This window comes from Pleurodeles waltl, chromosome 11 (genome assembly GCF_031143425.1).
Source record: "Pleurodeles waltl isolate 20211129_DDA chromosome 11, aPleWal1.hap1.20221129, whole genome shotgun sequence".
Taxonomy (NCBI): Eukaryota; Metazoa; Chordata; class Amphibia; order Caudata; family Salamandridae; genus Pleurodeles; species Pleurodeles waltl.
Window position 1 is genome coordinate 474,021,930 of NC_090450.1, and position 18,326 is coordinate 474,040,255.

The 18,326-nt window shown below is 45.1% G+C and overlaps 1 protein-coding gene across 5 annotated transcripts in view; it reads left to right on the plus strand.

The window, feature by feature from the left end:
• The window catches only part of LOC138265788 (ubiquitin carboxyl-terminal hydrolase 50-like), a 384,629-nt gene that overhangs the window by 156,870 nt on the left and 209,433 nt on the right, over positions 1-18,326 (plus strand). For all 5 annotated transcript variants that reach the window (XM_069213817.1, XM_069213818.1, XM_069213819.1 and 2 more), the window contains one exon: positions 12,033-12,106. In XM_069213817.1, the coding sequence (XP_069069918.1) occupies positions 12,033-12,106 (74 nt within the window). The remainder of the gene's footprint in view (positions 1-12,032; positions 12,107-18,326) is intronic.

Sequence of the window (18,326 nt, forward strand, 5' to 3'; positions counted from 1 at the left end):
TACCGCCATGGCGGAGGTCGGCGGTAGCACCGCCAACAGGCTGGCGGTGCACCGCTGGGCATTCTGACCGCGGCGGTTCAGCCGCGGCCAGAAACGGAAAGTCGGCGGTGTCCCGCCGACTTTCCGCTGCCCTTGAGAATCCTCCATGGCGGCGGAGCGCGCTCCGCCGCCATGGGGATTCTGACACCCCCTACCGCCATCCAGTTCCTGGCGGTTCTCCCGCCAGGAACAGGATGGCGGTAGGGGGTGCCGCGGGGCCCCTGGGGGCCCCAAAAAGAATTTCAGTGTCTGCCTAGCAGACACTGAAATTCGCGACGGGTGCAACTGCACCCGTCGCACCTTCCCACACCGCCGGCTCAATTCTGAGCCGGCGTCCTCGTGGGAAGGGTGTTTTCCGCTGGGCTGGCGGGCAGACTTTCGGCGGTCGCCCGCCAGCCCAGTGGGAAAGCCAGAATGACCGCTGCGGTCTTTTGACCGCAGAGCGGTCTTTCGGCGGGAACCGCGTGGCGGGCGGCGACCGCCGTCCGCCGCGGTCAGAATGACCCCCTATGTCATTATAATGGCACATCATGATTAGACACGGGTAGTGAGCCACAGAACACAGGCTGCATGTCGCAAATTGCAGAACTCCATATGCAGGGTAATCAAAGCCTGCTCAGAATTCTCCGAGAGGATGGGAGAAGCAGAGAATAGGATTTGGTCTCTGGAAATGGCTTCTGACTCACAAACGAAGGCTATGGGGGCCATAGAGGCAAAAATGGTAGATACTCTCTGGACGCTTGAAAATTTGGAAAATAGACTCAGGTGTAATAACTTAAGAGTTCTTGGCATCCTTGAAGGATTGGAGGGCAGTGATACTCGCAATTTCATAGTGGAGACTTTCAGAAACTCCTTCCTGGAGCTCTCTACTTGGAACTGGGACATGGAAATTCAGAGGGCACATAGGTTTCCTTTTAGGCCAAATGCTAGAGTCTCTCAGGTGGGTGCAAAACCCAGGGCACTCTTCATCTACAGTCACAGTTGTTTGCTATGCCAGGCTCTCTTAGATTTGCCTTGACCAGACCGTCAGCACTCATAGAGCCGGGAAACATTTTTTTGTTTTCCCAGATTTTTGCCATATTACGGTGGAGAGACGTTGGAGACTGCGTCAGTTTATTCAGCCATTTAAAGATAGGGGAGCCTAGGCCATTTTAATATACCGAGCAAAACTGAAAGTGGTTTGGCAGGACAAACATTATTTTTTGACACAGATAAAAGCAGGGGCTGGGCTGGATGCTTGACAAAGTTTGTTTTTAGTTTTCCGCACTTTTGCTTGTCGAGTATGATGATTTGTTACTCCTTGGGCATTTAGAGTTTAGAGTGGTTTTGGGATTAATGGAGGTAGAAATTGGATGGCCAGGGCCAGACCTACATTAGTTTTTGTAGCAAGTTTGGACGGAGGGCCACATCAAATACCAGGGAGGTTATGGGCATACCTAATTTGTTCTGTGTTCACTGCAGTACCCTCCTCACCTATTACTAGCCGTCACTGAGGTAGATGAGTTGCAGTAGCAGTAAACATATGGAGGATGTGAAGGATTACTACCATAAATTGATATAGGAGTGGATACAGAGGGTCATTGATAAAGCAACGGTTTCCTTGAAACAAAGAGGTACTCTACTTAGGCTCTGCACAACCCTCCCCTGCAGGAAGCATAATTCCATTGCTGGAGAATCATTAAGAATTTCCAGGTGGGCCACGCAGCCTTGGGTGATGCCAGCAGCCCACATGGCGGGTCCTTTAGTGATGCCAGGCGGACGCCTTTTTCTGGGATAAGGCAAATCAGACCTGGACTAGGAGTCTGACATTACATTGGAAGGCAGATGCATTTGATCCCCCCACACAATGTTCCTCTCTGTCTTTTGTGCTGCAAACCATATTGGGAATGGTCCTTCCCAACAAATTACGCCATGTACAGAGTTTGTTTTCATTTCTATTTCAGTTAGCTGTAGATGCATTGCCCAATTACTGCTTGACATCAGAGTTTGTCACAGCATAAGTTGCTGGGAGAGATGTATAACTGATGTACGATGGCAGGTCTCACATCTCATCTTCATAACTGATTTTGCATCTGGAGAATGAAATTCCACAGAGAGGAGTTATTCATGGCGTTATATATTTAGACCCAGCACTTTCCTAAACATGTTTATTTTGTTTTGTGCCGATGTTTTTGTTATTTTGTTATTTAAGTTAGTGAATTTTGTAGATACATTTGAAACAATAAAATACATTTGTTTTAAACTGTGGCCTTACAGCTAGATAAGTCTTTTAAAATGAATACTAACTTTGAATAGTATATCTTGTGCTAACTTAGACCAGCCTTGAATGTAGAGTTTTTCAGGTCTTGATTAGGAAGTGTTTGCAATAGTCACATGTGGCTGTGGGTCTGTGAAGGCTCTGCCCTTATGTAAATATCGGAAATTGGTGTATGGCAGATGGCCCTGTATATGCACATTGACAGTACTGGATCCTCTCTCAAGTGCCCTCTTGCCAGTGACTAATGAGTAGTTAACTACTTCTGAATTAGTCTCAATCAGGGCAGTGAATGATATATTCCTTACCAAGAGGCAAATTATTTAATCTTAAATTATGGCCATGACGCCCCACAAAATGTTGGTAGATCCGGAAACTGCTTCTATAGCAGTCAATACAGAGCTTTTCATGTTGTCACTGCATGCCCATGCATACTTTATGTGCATGCACACCACCCCCAGCATCGTTTTATCATCCAAGGGAAATGTAATTGTACCCGTTTCACTTGTGTTGAGCAATTGTTACATTGTGCATGCCCTTGCCAACTTCTCTAATTTTTGGAGGCGCAGGAGTTGGTGCTAGTCTCCCACTACTGGTGGTCTGTTCCTTCAGCAAATTTAAGTCCTATTCTTCTGTTGGGATAAGCAAGGAATTGATGAGCCAACATTTGCAGAACTTCTACCTCCTCATTGATCTAACTGAGGTTTGTCTCTATTGTGCCCACATATTTCTCCTTTGATGTTCTGAGAGCAACGTTGAAAGCAAGAGAGACTTCCACAGTCTGCCAGACTTCCAGCTGCAGAATGAGTGCATTTATAATTTAGTGGCTGCAACAAATACCTCATCTAAGCCAGCCATGGTCATTGATCCACAGGTTACTAAGCAGAGTGAAGTGATTCAGAGAAAGTACTTTTCCATAGTCCGCAATCTCACAAGTCCTTATGCAAGAAGCCCTGGGTCCCCAAGGACAGCGTGGTTTCCCTGAAGGTCAAAGCAATGACCTTCTAAAAGAACAAGGACATCTGGAGATGTGAAAAAGTGCACCAGTTCAGTGATGTCTTTTGAAGAAAGTCAGAAGCCACTGCCATCATCAGTAGCCACGAATGTATTTCTGCACAAGTTTGATTAGTACATCTGGGTGGCTCCAGGGGTCCGCTTTAAATCTTCATAAGCGCAGACTGATAGTGATGGCTGGTATGTGATCCAGGAAGGCACACTGGATGCACACAAGGTGTGTCTTCTCAATATCTATGCTCCAGATATTGAAAAATTGTGTATTTTTTGGCATTTACTGACGGCAGCCCAGGTATCTTTATACAAAGAGGTGATCCTGGTTGGTGACTTTAGTTGTGTCTCTGACAGGCACATGGATAGCTCACCACCAAAACTAGGGACGAAACCTCACATGATGCTAACCTTGACGCAGACATTATCGGGCTTGGGACTCACTGATAATTGGCAACAATGACATCCATTAACAAATGCCTATTCGTGTTATTCCAGCAACCGATATATATAGCCAGCTTGACCACTTTTTTGTCCAGTCTAGGACAATACACAGGTTGGTAGACATGCAGTATTTGGCACGCTATATCTCTGATCACTCTCTTGTTGCTTACATATCCCTAGAGTGCGTTGTGATGAAGGTTCTGTTATGGAGACTACACTCAGATATGCTCTTAGATCAGGCATTCTGGGCTACCCTTGTGAAAGCCCTGACAGACAATTTTGATCATAATTGGGATAGTCCAGATAGCAGGGTGATGGAATAGGATACCATTGAAGTAGTGCTCTGAGGAGTATGGATGGTCTCCTCAGTTGGTATCTGGTGCGCTTTGGAAGACTACTTGACCCGCCAAGAGGCAGCCTTAGAAAAACTGAAGGCGGTACTGTCTGTCGATCCAAAAGCCATAGGAGACTGGGATAGGCAGTGCCATAGGGTCTGCGAAATATGGGATTGACTGGAGAAACAAATCCACCACACTGGTAGGAGAAGGTGTTCTATATTGAAGTGGATAAGGCAGGCCGTCTTTTGGCCTGTCTGATTTGGTCAGAGGGCGGCACACACCAATATTCACTCTCTAAAATACGCAGGGACACTTAGTACAAACCCAAAATGCCATCAGTTATGTCTTTGAGGATCATATCCGTAGGTTGCTGAACCGAATGACCAGTCGGAGTTACACAGGCTTCCTGACTATTTGGGAGGCTTGGTGCTTCTAACCCTGTCCTTGGAGGATAGGGACCTACTGGGAGCCCATTTTCTTGCCAGGAATTACTGGGTGCGATAACAGCCTTGAAGATGGCGAAGTCCCTGGGTGGTGACATATTTCCTTCAAAATTTTATAAGGAGTTCCCAGGAACTATGGCGGATAAATGATAGAATTTCTATGCACGAAGCTAATTTTTTACTAATTCCAAAACCTGACACAGATCCCCTCGCCACAGGTTTGTACCGCCCAATCTATGGGCTTAATGTGGACCAGTGGTCACATTTTAGCAGCAAGGCTGTTTCCCTGTCTTCCCTGTTTCGTCCATAAAGACCAATCAGGATTTTTACCACATAGGAACACTTTTCGTAATAGACAATGCCTAACCCACGTCCTACATGCCCCTGAATTGGATGATAATCCGTATGCTCTGGCCTTCTTACATGTAGAACAGGCTTTTGATTCTTTATGATGGGAGTATGTCTGGCAGGTTCGGGACAAAATGGGACTGGGTCATGCCTTTATTCGATGGGCCAAGTTGTTGTATAATACCCCCATAGCCAGGGTGCATATGGGATGATATGTGTCATCATAAATCATTCTACACAGGGGTTCACGTCAGGGGTGCCCATTGTAGCCCTCGATATTTGCCCTGGAAATGGAGCCATTGGCATGGCATCTACGCCAGATACTACCTGGATGAGGGGTGCAGATAAGGGCCACACAATTAAAAAAAAAAAAAGTTTGATTAGTACACCGATTTGCTCTTAATTTCTTCCAGATGAGTAGAAGTTCATGGACATGCACATGGGAAACTGCATTACAAAAGCAGCTGATGTCTTAAGGCCTCATAGACACTACTACCAAACCTTTGCATTAAAAGACCAAGATCCTGGAAAAAGTAAGCAACTTCTACTGAGATGGAAAAACGTATTTGATCCCTTGACTGATTAGGTTCTTCAGCACTACAAGACGGGCTCTTCAAAATAACTGAGACCCACCAAAGCGGTATGTACAAAATGTCACCCTCTCACCAAGGAACTCAAGTCCTCCTAGTCTTTCAAGGCTAGTGTTAAAAATGGGCTCTTTGGTTGGCAGCCCTATCCAAGCAAGGACCCTCACTCTAGTCAGGGTAAGTCGCACACAATCCAAATTTTCCTGTGCCCATCCTCTGGTAGCTTGACACTGAGCAGTCAGGCTTAATTTAGAAGGCAATGTGTAAAGTATTTGTACAATAAATCATACAATAACACAGTATAACACCACAAAAATACACCACACAGTGTTTAGAAGAATATAGAATATTTATCTGGTTAAGTGCAGGGCAAAACGATCAAGATTTGATAAGTATACATTGAAATATCACTGTAGAGAATGATAAAAAAGAGACTTTAGTCTTTAAAAAGCAACAAGTGTCTCTTTCAAGCACAAAGTAACTGGGTTGTATCTAAATTATCCGTAGGGGGCTGCAGAGGAGGAGATGCTTGGAAAATGGGTGAGGATAGGCATCGGGTTCTCTGGGCGCACACAGACTATGCATAGATATTTTTCCACGCAGTCAGGGCCTTGCGTCGATTTCTGGCACGAAGACTTGGATCCTCTTAGGGTTGCGGTGTATTTGGATGCCCCGGGGACGATGCAGCAAAATCTTGGGCGTGCAGGACAAAGTCACAGGAGCTGCGTCGATCCGGTGGGCAATGCGGGGAAATTTCTGCCACATGGCAGGCATTGCGTCGATTCTTTTTGCAGGAAGTCAGTCTGCGTCGTTCCGGCATGGTTATGCGGCGATCCAATGAGCCGTGCATCAAAGTTCCAGTCGCAACGCTGGCGCAGCGTCAGTTCCTCACAGGGAGCCAAGCTGCATAATTCCGGTTCAGCGTGCAGTGATTTTCTCACTGCGATGCAGGCTGTGCGTCAAATATTTGCAGCACGAGGAGTTCTTTGCAGGATGAAGTCTTGTTGGCCCTGAGGCTTCAAGGAACAGGAGTTAAGCTCTATCCAAGCCCTTAGAGAGCACTTCTCAGCAGAGCCAGAGGGCAGCAAGGCAGCAGGTCAGCAGTCCTTTGCAAAAAATCAGTCAGGTGAGTCCTTTGGGCAGCCAGGCAGTTCCTCTTGGCAGGTTGCAGGTTCTGGTTCAGAGTTTCTTCACCAGAGGTAGCTTGTCCAGAAGTGTCTGAGTTGGCAGGGTCAGAGGCCCTGAAGTTCACAAGGTCCCCTTTCAGTTCCACCCTGCCTGCCAGTGTCCCAGTAGGGGTTTGGCAGTCCATTGTGTGAGGGCAGGCAACTGTCCTTTCAAATGTAAGTGTCAGACCCTCCACCCTCCCAGCCCAGGAAGACCCATTCAGTATGCAGATGTGTGCAGGTGTGACTGAGCATCCTGTGTTTGGGGTTGTCTGAGTGAAATGCACAAGAGAGCTGTCAAGTAACCTAGCCAGAAGTGGATTGTAAGACACAGAAGGATTTATGTGCATAGAAATGCTCACTTTCTAAAAGTGGCTTATCTAAACTAGTAATATTAACTCCAACTTCACCAGTCCACAGGATTTTGTATTACCATTCTGGCCATACTAAATATGACCTTGTTACTCCTTTGAGATCAGAATCTACCACTCAAACAGTAAATGAGGGTAACCCTAATGTTAACATATGAAAGGAGCAGGGCTCACAGCAGTGTAAAACGAATTTAGGAGTTCTACACTACCACAACATATAAACTACACAGGTCTATGTCCTGCCTTTTATCTACATAGCACCCTGCTCTAGGGGTTACCTAGGGCCTACCTTGGGGATGACTTATATGCAGAAAAAGGGGAGCTTAAGGCTTGGCAAGTACTTTTAAATGCCAAGTTGAATTGGCAGTGAAACTGCACACACAGGCCTTGCAATGGCAGGCCTGAGGCATGGTTAAGGGGCTACTTATGTTGGTGGCACAATCAGCGCTGCAGGCCCACTAGTAGCATTTAATCTACAGGCCCTGAGCACATGTAGTGCACTTTACTGGGGACTTACAAGTAGATTAAATAAGGCAATTGGGTATAAACCAATGTCACCATGTTTTAAGGGAGAGAGCATATGCACTTTAGCACTGGTTAGCAGTGGTAACGTGCGCAGAGTCCTAAAACCAGCAAAAACAGTATCCAAGAAGTGAAGGGAGGCTATTTACTTATCTAAGAAGCCACACCCCCGCCCCTCCCCGGGGTCCCCAGACCACAGGTAGAGAACCACTGTTTCATATAAGTTCAGTCAAAACCAATAGTACCTTTTCTCTGCACATATAAAAATCATATTTTTCTGTGATGTGCATTAAAACTAAAATGGGTTTTTATGCCTGCAAAATACTGCTCCGCCCAGTTTTAAATGACTAAGGACTAAATCTGTAAAGGGTTTTAGTAGGGATTTCGTGTTCGCAAAGCCTCTGAATCTGTTAATCAGAGGATTTGCAAATGTTAAAACGCTTTTTCTTATGTACTAAATGCATTTAGCGATTTAGAAAAGTGTTTCCGAATCACTAAATGCATTTAGAAATTGATTCTGATTCTTACTTGGAAGGGTCATGTTTTAGGTGCTCCCTCCCAAACCAGAATCAGTATGCTAAGGATCAATCTTTGGCGACTGAAATCCAGTCACAAAAACTGATATTTTACCAACTCCTCAACAGAGTTGGTAACTCCTACACGATGGGGAAGAGATCTCTTTGGGACCCTTTGTTTATGTTTCCTTAAGGACAGGCAGTGTTCCCTGAGACCACAGCCTCTACTTAAAGTAAAAATAAGAAACTTTTCTTTTTAAGCCATACCGTTTTCCTTAAAGAATTGCTTTATCTAAAAGCAGTCGCATGCATAATGGTCTGCTGATCCTATCACACCACCATCCCTGTAATGACAGCAAATTGTAGTGTGTCTCAATTTACAACCTGCCTCATTAATATTCATTAGGTAATTCCAGTTGTGACCTACTATGGTTCAGTATTTTGTGAACCAATCTATCAGTACAGAGGTCAGCTTGCAAAATACCACACTAGTCTTAAAAATAGCGTTCCTAAATTTTACAACATCTAGCTTTTATGGGCAGAAACACTGCATTCAGTTTTATTGGCTGGGAAATCTGTTAGCTAAAATCGATTGAAGCTTCATCTGCAAAAGCAGACCAGACAAAGGGCCAGATGTAGGAAGCAGTTTGCAATGCACAAAATCCGTTTTGCGATTCGGAAACCTGGTTACCGAATCGCAAAATGGGTTTGCGAGTTGCAATTTGGAAGGGGTGTCCCCTTCCTAATTGCGAGTCGCAGTGCAATGCAGGATTGCTTTGTGACCACGAACGCGTTCGCAAACCAATCGCAGTTAGCACCCATTTCAAATGGGTTCTAACCCATTCGCAAAAGGGAAAGGGTCCCCACGGGACCCCTTCCCCGTTGTGAATGGCATGAAACGAAAACATTTCATTTTTAAAATTTTTGTAATGCATCTTGTTTTTCTTTAAGGAAAATGGGCTGCATTACAAAAAAACCTGCTTTATTTAAAAGCAGTCACAGACATAGGGGTCTGCTGTCTCCAGCAGGCCACCATCCCTTTGAGTGCCGCGAGTCTCAAGGGGGTCGCAAATTGCACCCACCTCATGAATATTCATGGGGTGGGCTTTTGCGAACCCCTTGCGAGTCGCATACAGTGTCAGGGACAATATTGTGCATACGGTTTTGCGACTCGCAAATTGCGAGTCGCAAAACCCAACGTACCTACATCTGGCCCTCAGACCCTGCCTGACCACCCTATTGCTGTACGGGAGGATCATGCAATGCTCCCCTCTGCTGGTCTACTTCTTCACCTCTCCACTACTGCCCTACCTCTCCACTGCTACCCTACCCATCCAACACTTAAACCTCTGTCTCCCACCTGTCCTCACACTCCAGATCATCATCAGTTTAAGGTAGATCGTAAATGGAAAGATGAATCCCTTTGGAATTGGGAATTGAGTGTGGAAATGTGTTTGGACAACTGAATCTGAACAGTTATTTTTAATAACTGTATTTATGTGTGGGGATAATGGCCAGAAATGTGTCTGGCCACACAGTATTCCCACTCGGCCTAAATTTGAATAAGGCCCATACTGTTCTATTAAAATTAATTGAGACTGCTATTTTTTTAATTTAATATTTATATTTCAACCATATGACAGCAGTGTTCTTGTGGTATATGCTTGTAATAAACAATGTGACCATCGCAGGAGTTTGCCAAAGACAACCCTACTGGCTTTGCTAGTACCTTTTGTTGCAAAATGGATTATTGGTAAGGGCAGGTAAGTACCTACACTTAGCAATAGGCCATTAACCCCCACTTAGGTCCAGTTTGGTCTCAATAAATTAAACCCAGCTCAACCCTTTGTAGCTTGGCAACAATCGACAAGACAAATCACAAAACAGTAAATACGTAAAACACAAAACATAATAAAAGTCCGACACTAATTTATAAAAATAGATTATATGTTTATCTTTAAAATTACACCAAAATACCTAAAATCGGATAAGGGAAACCAACCGGAGGTATGAATATTTAAAGAATGCATAGAAGCAACTACCGCTCAAAGGGTTAAAAAAGGTCACACTGGAAAGGGACAATGTCACGTACGAGGTAACACTGTCACACTTACTTTCAGAAGTGTTTCTTGATTCAGGAAAGTGGTCCACAGCACCGCCAAGGGTTTAAAGGCTCTGGTTTGCTGCTTGGGGTCTGGGACTACAACTCCGACAATGCACCTCTTCAACTTACAGAGTTGTTCCAAACGTCTCCAAACCTCTGGATCTTCTTCCACAGGCACTTTTTGGGTCTTTGAAGTATCCACAACTTGATCCAAGGTTCCAGAAGCTCTGAGTTGCTCCTTGGGAGTTGAGACTACAATTCCCAGAATGCACCTGGCCAGAATCCTCAAATGGCCACAGGACGCTGGTCAGCTGGGCTCTACTTGCAGGACTTGATGCAGGGGATTCTGGGCAGCTCCTTTGTACCTGTAGCAAATAGGGAGTCCCTCCTTGAACCGGTTGAAGCCAGGCAAAGTCCTTGTTGTGGTGGAGCCCAAGTGTGCAGCTGGTGCAGTCCTTCATAGAGCAATGTCCAGGTGCAGGTCAGGGGTCCAGCAGAGCAGTCCTTCTTCTCCTGATGTTCTTCCTTGTAGGGATCTGGTAGGGATCTATGGTGTGGGTGCAGCTCTACCCGTTTTAGCCCTACTCTGTGAGAAAAACAGGGGCCTCCTGGTTTTCCAAGCAGATGCAGGGTCCTTCCCCCTGTGATGACCACTTCATGGGAAGTGTGCGAAAAATCAGTCCCAGGGAGCAACATTCTTCAAAAATCCATCATAGCTGAAACTGATTTTTGGAGGTAACATCTGGCTGAGCTCACCCCTGGGTGGCTAAAAATCTTAAACACACCCCTCTCCCAATCTAATCAGGGGGGCAACTAATTGTCGGGGTTTGCAAGATGTGAGGGAGGTGCTGGGTTGCTCCAAATGTCCTTCCCTGCCTTTGAAGACCAGTTTGACAGCACTCCTCCTTCCTGCTTCTCCATCTGCTGAGGTGAGTTCTCCTCCCCCAGGCACATCCCTTTGTGTTCAGCCCAGGCTACTTCACACTTCATCAAGGCAGCCCGGCCAGGCTGTCAGCAGCTGGCCAATCAGCAGACCACTATAGGGTTAAAGATGGCAACTTTTTAGGTAGAGTTTAAAACTCTCGAACTGAACAGGTTATATTAAATCCAACAATTGTAAGGTGTGAGATTTATTATAACAATTAATTTGATACCATTCCTGATGTATCTGACACTTAAGGGGACTTTTATGAATTAAAATATAGCCTCCCCATTCTGAGCTATGGAGGGCATTCACTACAATGAGGGAAAAACAAATTTGGCTGTTATACCTCACCAGGGCTTATAAAACTATTTTTATAAGGGCCCTGCTTATAGTTACTTGGCACCCAGCCCTATGGGCTCATAGGGCACACCTTAGGGGTTACTTATATGTGAAAATAAGATAGTTTAAGACTTTGGAACTACTTTTAATTCCAAACTCGAATTTGCATATAACTTTAGTTTTAAAGCAGACAGCAAGGCAGGCCTGCCTTTATAATGACACTGGGCACCTCAGCAGTGCACTTATGGGTGAACCACCTATGCTGGGGTCCCTAAACATACATGCCCTACCATATACTAGATAGGGACTTATAGGTAGGTTGACATAGCCAATTATAATTAGGACTACCCAGGGCATCATCAGAGTCAGGAAAACACCAGCAAAAAGTGAAAAATGGGGGAAAAACGATAGGGGGCCCTCTGCAATCAGCCCTGTTTTCTCACACCTTTTTCCTAATATCAGTTTACGCTTGTCATGACTAAAGTCACTTCTTGTGAAGATTGGAAGGAAAACTACTTTTACTCTGGACAAATTACAGACTTTGAAACATTTGACTGACGTAGCATTAGGATCTATTGCTTCCATAAATTCTTCCTATCTATGTACTCTCAAATTTTTGCATATTTTTCCAGGTAAACAGCAAGACGTGGAGGAGTACTTTCGATTCTTGCTGAACAGTATTCCTGAAAAGATGGAGGCACAAAAGGTAAATTGTAGTTTCATGGAGAGTTTAGATGTAGTTTCTTTTGCTAATTGTTACAACAAGGAGAATTTGGATTCTTAGTTCTGGGTGGTCTGGAGAGGGGAAATAGCTTTGAGCCCATTGCTCTCACAATTCAGGAGGGGCCTTCTGAGGAGGCAAGGTCTTCAAGGGAAGTAGGGGCTTTGGGGAGCACTGCCCGAGAGCCACTTTACACACCCCAAAAAACAAAAGCATCTAAGGCTGCTGGTGATGTCTTGTGGAGGTTGCAAAACCTGGATGGACTTCAGCTGTGCACAGCCTTCATGTAAGAGCTGGAAACCCATTCTGTGCACGGTTCCCACCTCACATGGTCTCCCACTGCATGATATTGGCCCTTCACCAGGAGACCAAGTGAACATACCAGTAGTTTGTGACACACTTTGGCACCATGTAGTTTGACATCTGAGATTAGCATCAGAGTTGATTAGTTTGAATATCAGTGTGCTCCAAATCCTCATTTGCCACTGCATTTCCTCCATCAAATTGATTTCCATTACATTATTAGTTTGTACTATGCTAAGATTTGCCCCAGATCTAAATATATATATTTATCTGCTTCTTGGTTTTGAAGTCTGGCTTGGCAGCACAGCTGTCTATTGACATATTGTTACCAATTCCTTAAAGTATAGAATGGAATATGGCTGTGCCTAGAACAGTACTGCTCTCCTGTTATACTGTTGGCTGTTTAGTTTATCCTTCTTCCTTTTTTGCATTCACTAGTTGTGAGACTGTTTTGCACCTGAAAAGTACACTGAAGCAAATCACATTTAGTTCTTTATTTCATAGATGCTCTCAATGCAGAAATCAATAGTATTTTTGTTTAGTTTTTCTCACTGCAGCTGACTTTTTCTTTAATAGTTTAGTCAGGAATTCAAAATATGGGTTAGACCTATTGTGGTAGTGACATCACTGGCTTACCACAAAACATATATTTAAAAGAAGAATACAGGCAAGAGGACTTTATTTCTCATCATCCATCTCCACAGGAAGTGACATCACTGCATTTCTCATCATCATTCTAAACAGGAAGTGACATCACTGGGTTCTTGCCAAAACCATCTTTAAGAAAGCAAACCAGGCAAGAGAACTTTGTTTCCATCATCTATCTGCACCAGACGTGACATCACTGGTTTCCCACCAAAACCATTTTTAAAAGTAGTGGCATCAATTCCTGCCTTTTCACTCCTTCAGTCTACTCTTCAGGGTGTTCTATCACTGAGGCATCAACAGCTAAGAAAGAATACAGACAAGGTCATTGCCCCTTTGAGTCAGGTAGGGCCTTCGGCTGGACCCCACAATCACACCCAGATGTAGACAACCTAAACAGTCACATAGCATTCATAGGCCCAACCTCGTATACATCCCACTAACTACCAGACAACCTCAAACAGTTCAGCTCATGCTCATTCATGGTTGCTCAGTAGTACGCCACGCATCCGGCATTGCGGACCTCATCACCTATCCAGCTTGACCCCCCTTCATCAAAGAAACATGGTTCACCCTCACATACTCATCCATCCTAGATGTCCTTCTTCCCATTGCTACAGTATTCATTATGTGGACCGTGCACATAAGAAGAGAGGAGGTTGTTGCCATCCATAAGTCCTCCTGCATCCTAAGCAGACAAGTTACACTCAACTCCATGGAGCAGCTGATATGCCATTTCCCACTCTCTGCAACTCACAACATCAGCTTCCATCATCTACAGGCTTCCAGGGCAGAACAAGGACTTAATTAATGAATTCTCAGATCTCCTCAGCACCATGTCCATCTACATGCCCGCACCACCTTCTTGAGTGAATTCGAACTTCTAGACAACACAAACTCAAATAAAAAAGACATCCCCTTCAGCCTCTTTGACAGACGCGACGTCGTACACCATGTGATACAACCAACACACACCAAATGCTACATCCTCAGCTTTGTCTCCTCAACATCATCAACAATCCATTGTAAGTCACCCATACTCCTGGACTAGACCAACCACTTCACCATCTCTTACTGGACTAAACCAACCACTTCACCATCTCTGTCTTCCTGCTGAGCATCCTACGAACAAACTGAGGTGAATCCAAAAGAGAAGACTCAACCCTTAGATTCTTCTAAGACTTCTCAATAGACACTAATGCTTGAATTCGTTTCTCAACCTATCAGCTCCACATGCAGTGTCAATGCCCTTCTAAACAACTTAAATACTTTTTGGGAAATCTATGTAAAAATCCACACCACGGTTAAAAAATGCAACTTCAAGCCAGAGATTTTAGCACTGTTTTACTCTCAAGAGTTTCATGACAATACATGATCCATCCGCAGACAGGAAAGAAAATGTAAGAAAAACTGGTCTTCTAATGACCTCATGATACTAAAGTCCTTCTGTGCAGCACCCTGACAGTTCATCACATCAGCCAAAGTAAAGTATTGTACCAGCACCATAAATGAAGTCAGCAGGAGAAACAGAATGCTTTTCTAGACAGTTGAGCACTGCATCAATGCTCAGCCAGACCCACTTATTCCTCTCTCAGAGAAAAGTGCAGTGTCGTCAACCTCGTCTTCATTGAAAAAATGCAAAGAATATAACACCACTTTGAGAACACTGAGCCTGCTTTATCTCCTACGCCCACACTTCTTGTATAATCTTGCAATAATAAGCCTTCATGGCCCTACATCTGTGCCGATCTTGCTGACATACACAACTCCCTCAAAGCAACTTCTTTTGAAGATGATTTGTTACCCTGGTCCTTCATCAAAGCTCTGTTTGGGATGCTCTCTCACCAAACACTCACAGGGTTTGATCCATTAAGGCTTGTAGATAAGGACAAAGAAACAATAAAAGTAAAGATATCTCCAATTGCCATGAATTCAGCATGCCAATAAACACATCATGAAATTCAGTCATGCTGCACATTGCAATAATTTATATAAAATTACAATTCATCAAAATATTTTAAGTACTCAAGAAACTATCTTTTGTGTTTAACCCAGCAAGTGCCAACAATGGTGATGAAATACTTTTTTTTAAAAAGCTCAGCTGTACTCATGTATCTTGTCTTATATTCCTGAAAAATAATAAAGAGAACATGTTAGCATTTCAGTTTATGATATGTGAAATACTAAAAAATTAATTGCGTTTCTGGTGAATGGTTTGTGTCACTCACTTTTTTAATGTCACCCAACGCAGTGAGATGCTCATATCCATTCCAAAGAGTGAGTTGAAAAGGCAAGTCCTTCATCATGTTGTCCGCCTTATCCTATTTTGGCAGCATGGTCAATGAAAGCGTTCTTTACAGATTTTTAAAAAAGAGGCACCTGTATCTGAATGCAGGGTGTAACACTGGCTCAAAATCGTATTGAATGAAACCAGTTTTTTGCCATATCCCAATATGGCTTCATTGTTGGTTGGAGATGCCGACATGTTCATATTCACCGCTGGTAGAAGCTACTCAAGTCAGAAGAATGCTGGGGAAATGCAGTTTCTAGTGCCACGGGAGGAGGGTGAAATGGTGTGTGGCAGATTAATTCCATGTATTCCGGGCATCTGGCGAAACACTGGCTAACTGCAGCAGGCCAACACAGCAGAGCCCAGTGCAAAGTGGCAGTCCCTCCTGGCAACACAACGATCAGCTTGTAGCAGGCCACACAGCAAAACAAAGGCAAAGTGGCATTCCCTCCTGGCAGTGTACCTCCTCTTAGATACTGAGTCTCATCAGGATCCCAACATTAACTGATTGGCAGGGGTTTAGGGTTCAGTACCTATACCCAAAAAGGCCTTCCATGTAGAGTAGACTTTAAAGGGTTTCCCTGAAGTGCACAAGGGTCCATTTTCATCCTAGTCCTGTTAGCCAGGTGATTTGTGTGGGGTAATCAGTCCTTTGTGTGGAGTCAGGCCACCACTTATTGAAGTGTGTCAAGCTTCCCCTTCCCTCTCCCCAGGAAGATCCATCAGCATGCAGATGAATGCAGATGCGGCTGAGTGTCCTGTGTTTGTGGTTGTCTAGAGGGAATTCACAAAATGTAGCTGTCAGGCAGCCCAACCCAAATATTTATTCAGAGACAGGCTAAGGCACAGAACGGTTTAAGGTAAGAAAATGCCAACTTCCTAAAAGTGGCATTTTCACACTTGCAATTTAAAATCGGACTTCACCATAAGTTGTGATTTTGAATTGTGATTCCAGAGACACCGAACTCCACATCCCTATTTCTTCCCAATAGGACATTACACTTAAAAGAGGTTTTAGGGTAATCCCAATGCTATAGAGGGTTATACCTTGCAATAGTGAAAACACATTTAAGAGTTTTTCACTAACTGGGCATGATAAATTAAAAAGTGCATGTCCAACTTTTTAAATACTCTGCACCCTGTCCTTGGGGGTAACTAGGGCCTTCCATTGGGGTGGCTTACACGTAATTAAAAAGAAAGTTTGGGTCTGGCAAGGGGATAGCTTGACAGGTCAAAATGGCAGTTTAAACTGAAACACAAAGGCTCTGCAGTGGCAGATGGGAGACAGTTTTGAAAGGCTACTGTAGTGGATGGCACAATCAGTGCTGCATGCCCACTAGTAGTATTTAATTTACAGGCCCTGGGCACATATAGTGCACTTTACTAGAGACTTAAATTAAATATGCCAATTGTGGAGAAGCCAGTGTTGCCATCTTTTGGAGTACAAAGCACCTGCACTTTAGCACTGGTCAGCAGTGGTGAAGTGCACAGATTCCTAAACACCAGCCAATAATGAGTCTGAAAAACAGGAGGTCAGATGGCGGCAAAAAGATAGGGGAAATCACACCAAGGTGTAATAGCCTACTTGTTAGAAATGGGGTTTCTGGTTGGCTAGGGTATGCACCTCAGCCAGGCAGAACTTACCCACTCTAGTCAGGGCAAGGGAGTTACACGTCCAAGATAACCCCTGCTCACCCCCTTGGTAGCTTGGCACGAGCAGTCAGGCTTAACCCGGAGGCAATGCGTAAAGCGTTTGCACAACACACACATACATGTGACGCAATATCCCCACCACCAAGGAAACACAACACCAGATTATATAAAAATACACTGTATTGTACACAACGTAATTATTAGACCAACATCACATAACAGTACTATCCTGCTACCTTAGCAGTTGTCAGAACGTTACACATTAGTTACTCTGCAAACTAGCAGTAGTCACACATAACACACAGGTTACTCAGTATTCTGCAACATAAGCAGTAGTCAGGAAACACGTAATTACATTAGAACACTTGTCATAAGGATATCATAAAACGCCCATAGTAGGAACATTAGAAAACCTATGGCAAGTGAGGGAAACATATTAGCAAGTCATGCCCATAAAAGGAACATGTGCACACATATGTAAAATCATCATAGTACAGGCAGGTAATATATCACAATTAGAAAAGTCTGTAACAAGAACTTCAATTATGATCCTATTGGTCCATTTAAAAGTACCTGGTAGATGGTAGAGGCACCTCCAGTGCCTAATACGAATAATGGGGCCCCCGGCGCTCCTCTGCGCAAAACGGGGGCCTCCCTGATCTCTTGGGGTTAGGGGAGGGCGGCACGCACCTCCTCTAGATGAAAAACGGGCCCCTCTGAGGGCCGTCAACACTGGGGGCCCCCCTAGGCCTCCACCGGCCCTCCCGAGGGGGGCCCAGGTCAGGGAAACCTTTGAAGGGGGAGGGGGGCGCCTCGCACCCCCTCCTGAGTGAAACACGGGCCCCTCTGGGGACCCGCTAACTCCTGGGGTCTCCCGGGGCCTCTGTCGGCCCTTTCAGGAGGGGAGACCCCTTTGTGTCAAGGCTGGCCCTCGCAGGGGCCCCGAGGGGTCTGGGGGTGCAGCGAGCCTCCGATGAGGCTGCTGCCCATTCCCCAGGCAACCAAAGCCTTCCGAGGCTTCTTCAGGCGGGGGAGAGGTGTCCTCCTCTCCTCCCGCCCCACGGACAACAACCGAAGCCTTCCGAGGCTTCCTCAGGCGAGGGAGAGGCGTCCTCGTCTCCCCTCGCCTTCCCTATGGCATTCCGGCCCAAGGCAGGGCCTTCCGGTGCCCCGGGGGGACTCCCAAAAGCAGTCCTCGCCCCGGGGGCACCAACAGGAGCACGCTTGCTCCTTATAATAAAACTGAGGTTTCCTTCGTGCCCTGGGGGCACAGTGCTGAGCGCGGACCTCGCGCTTCACAGAATTTACTTCCCC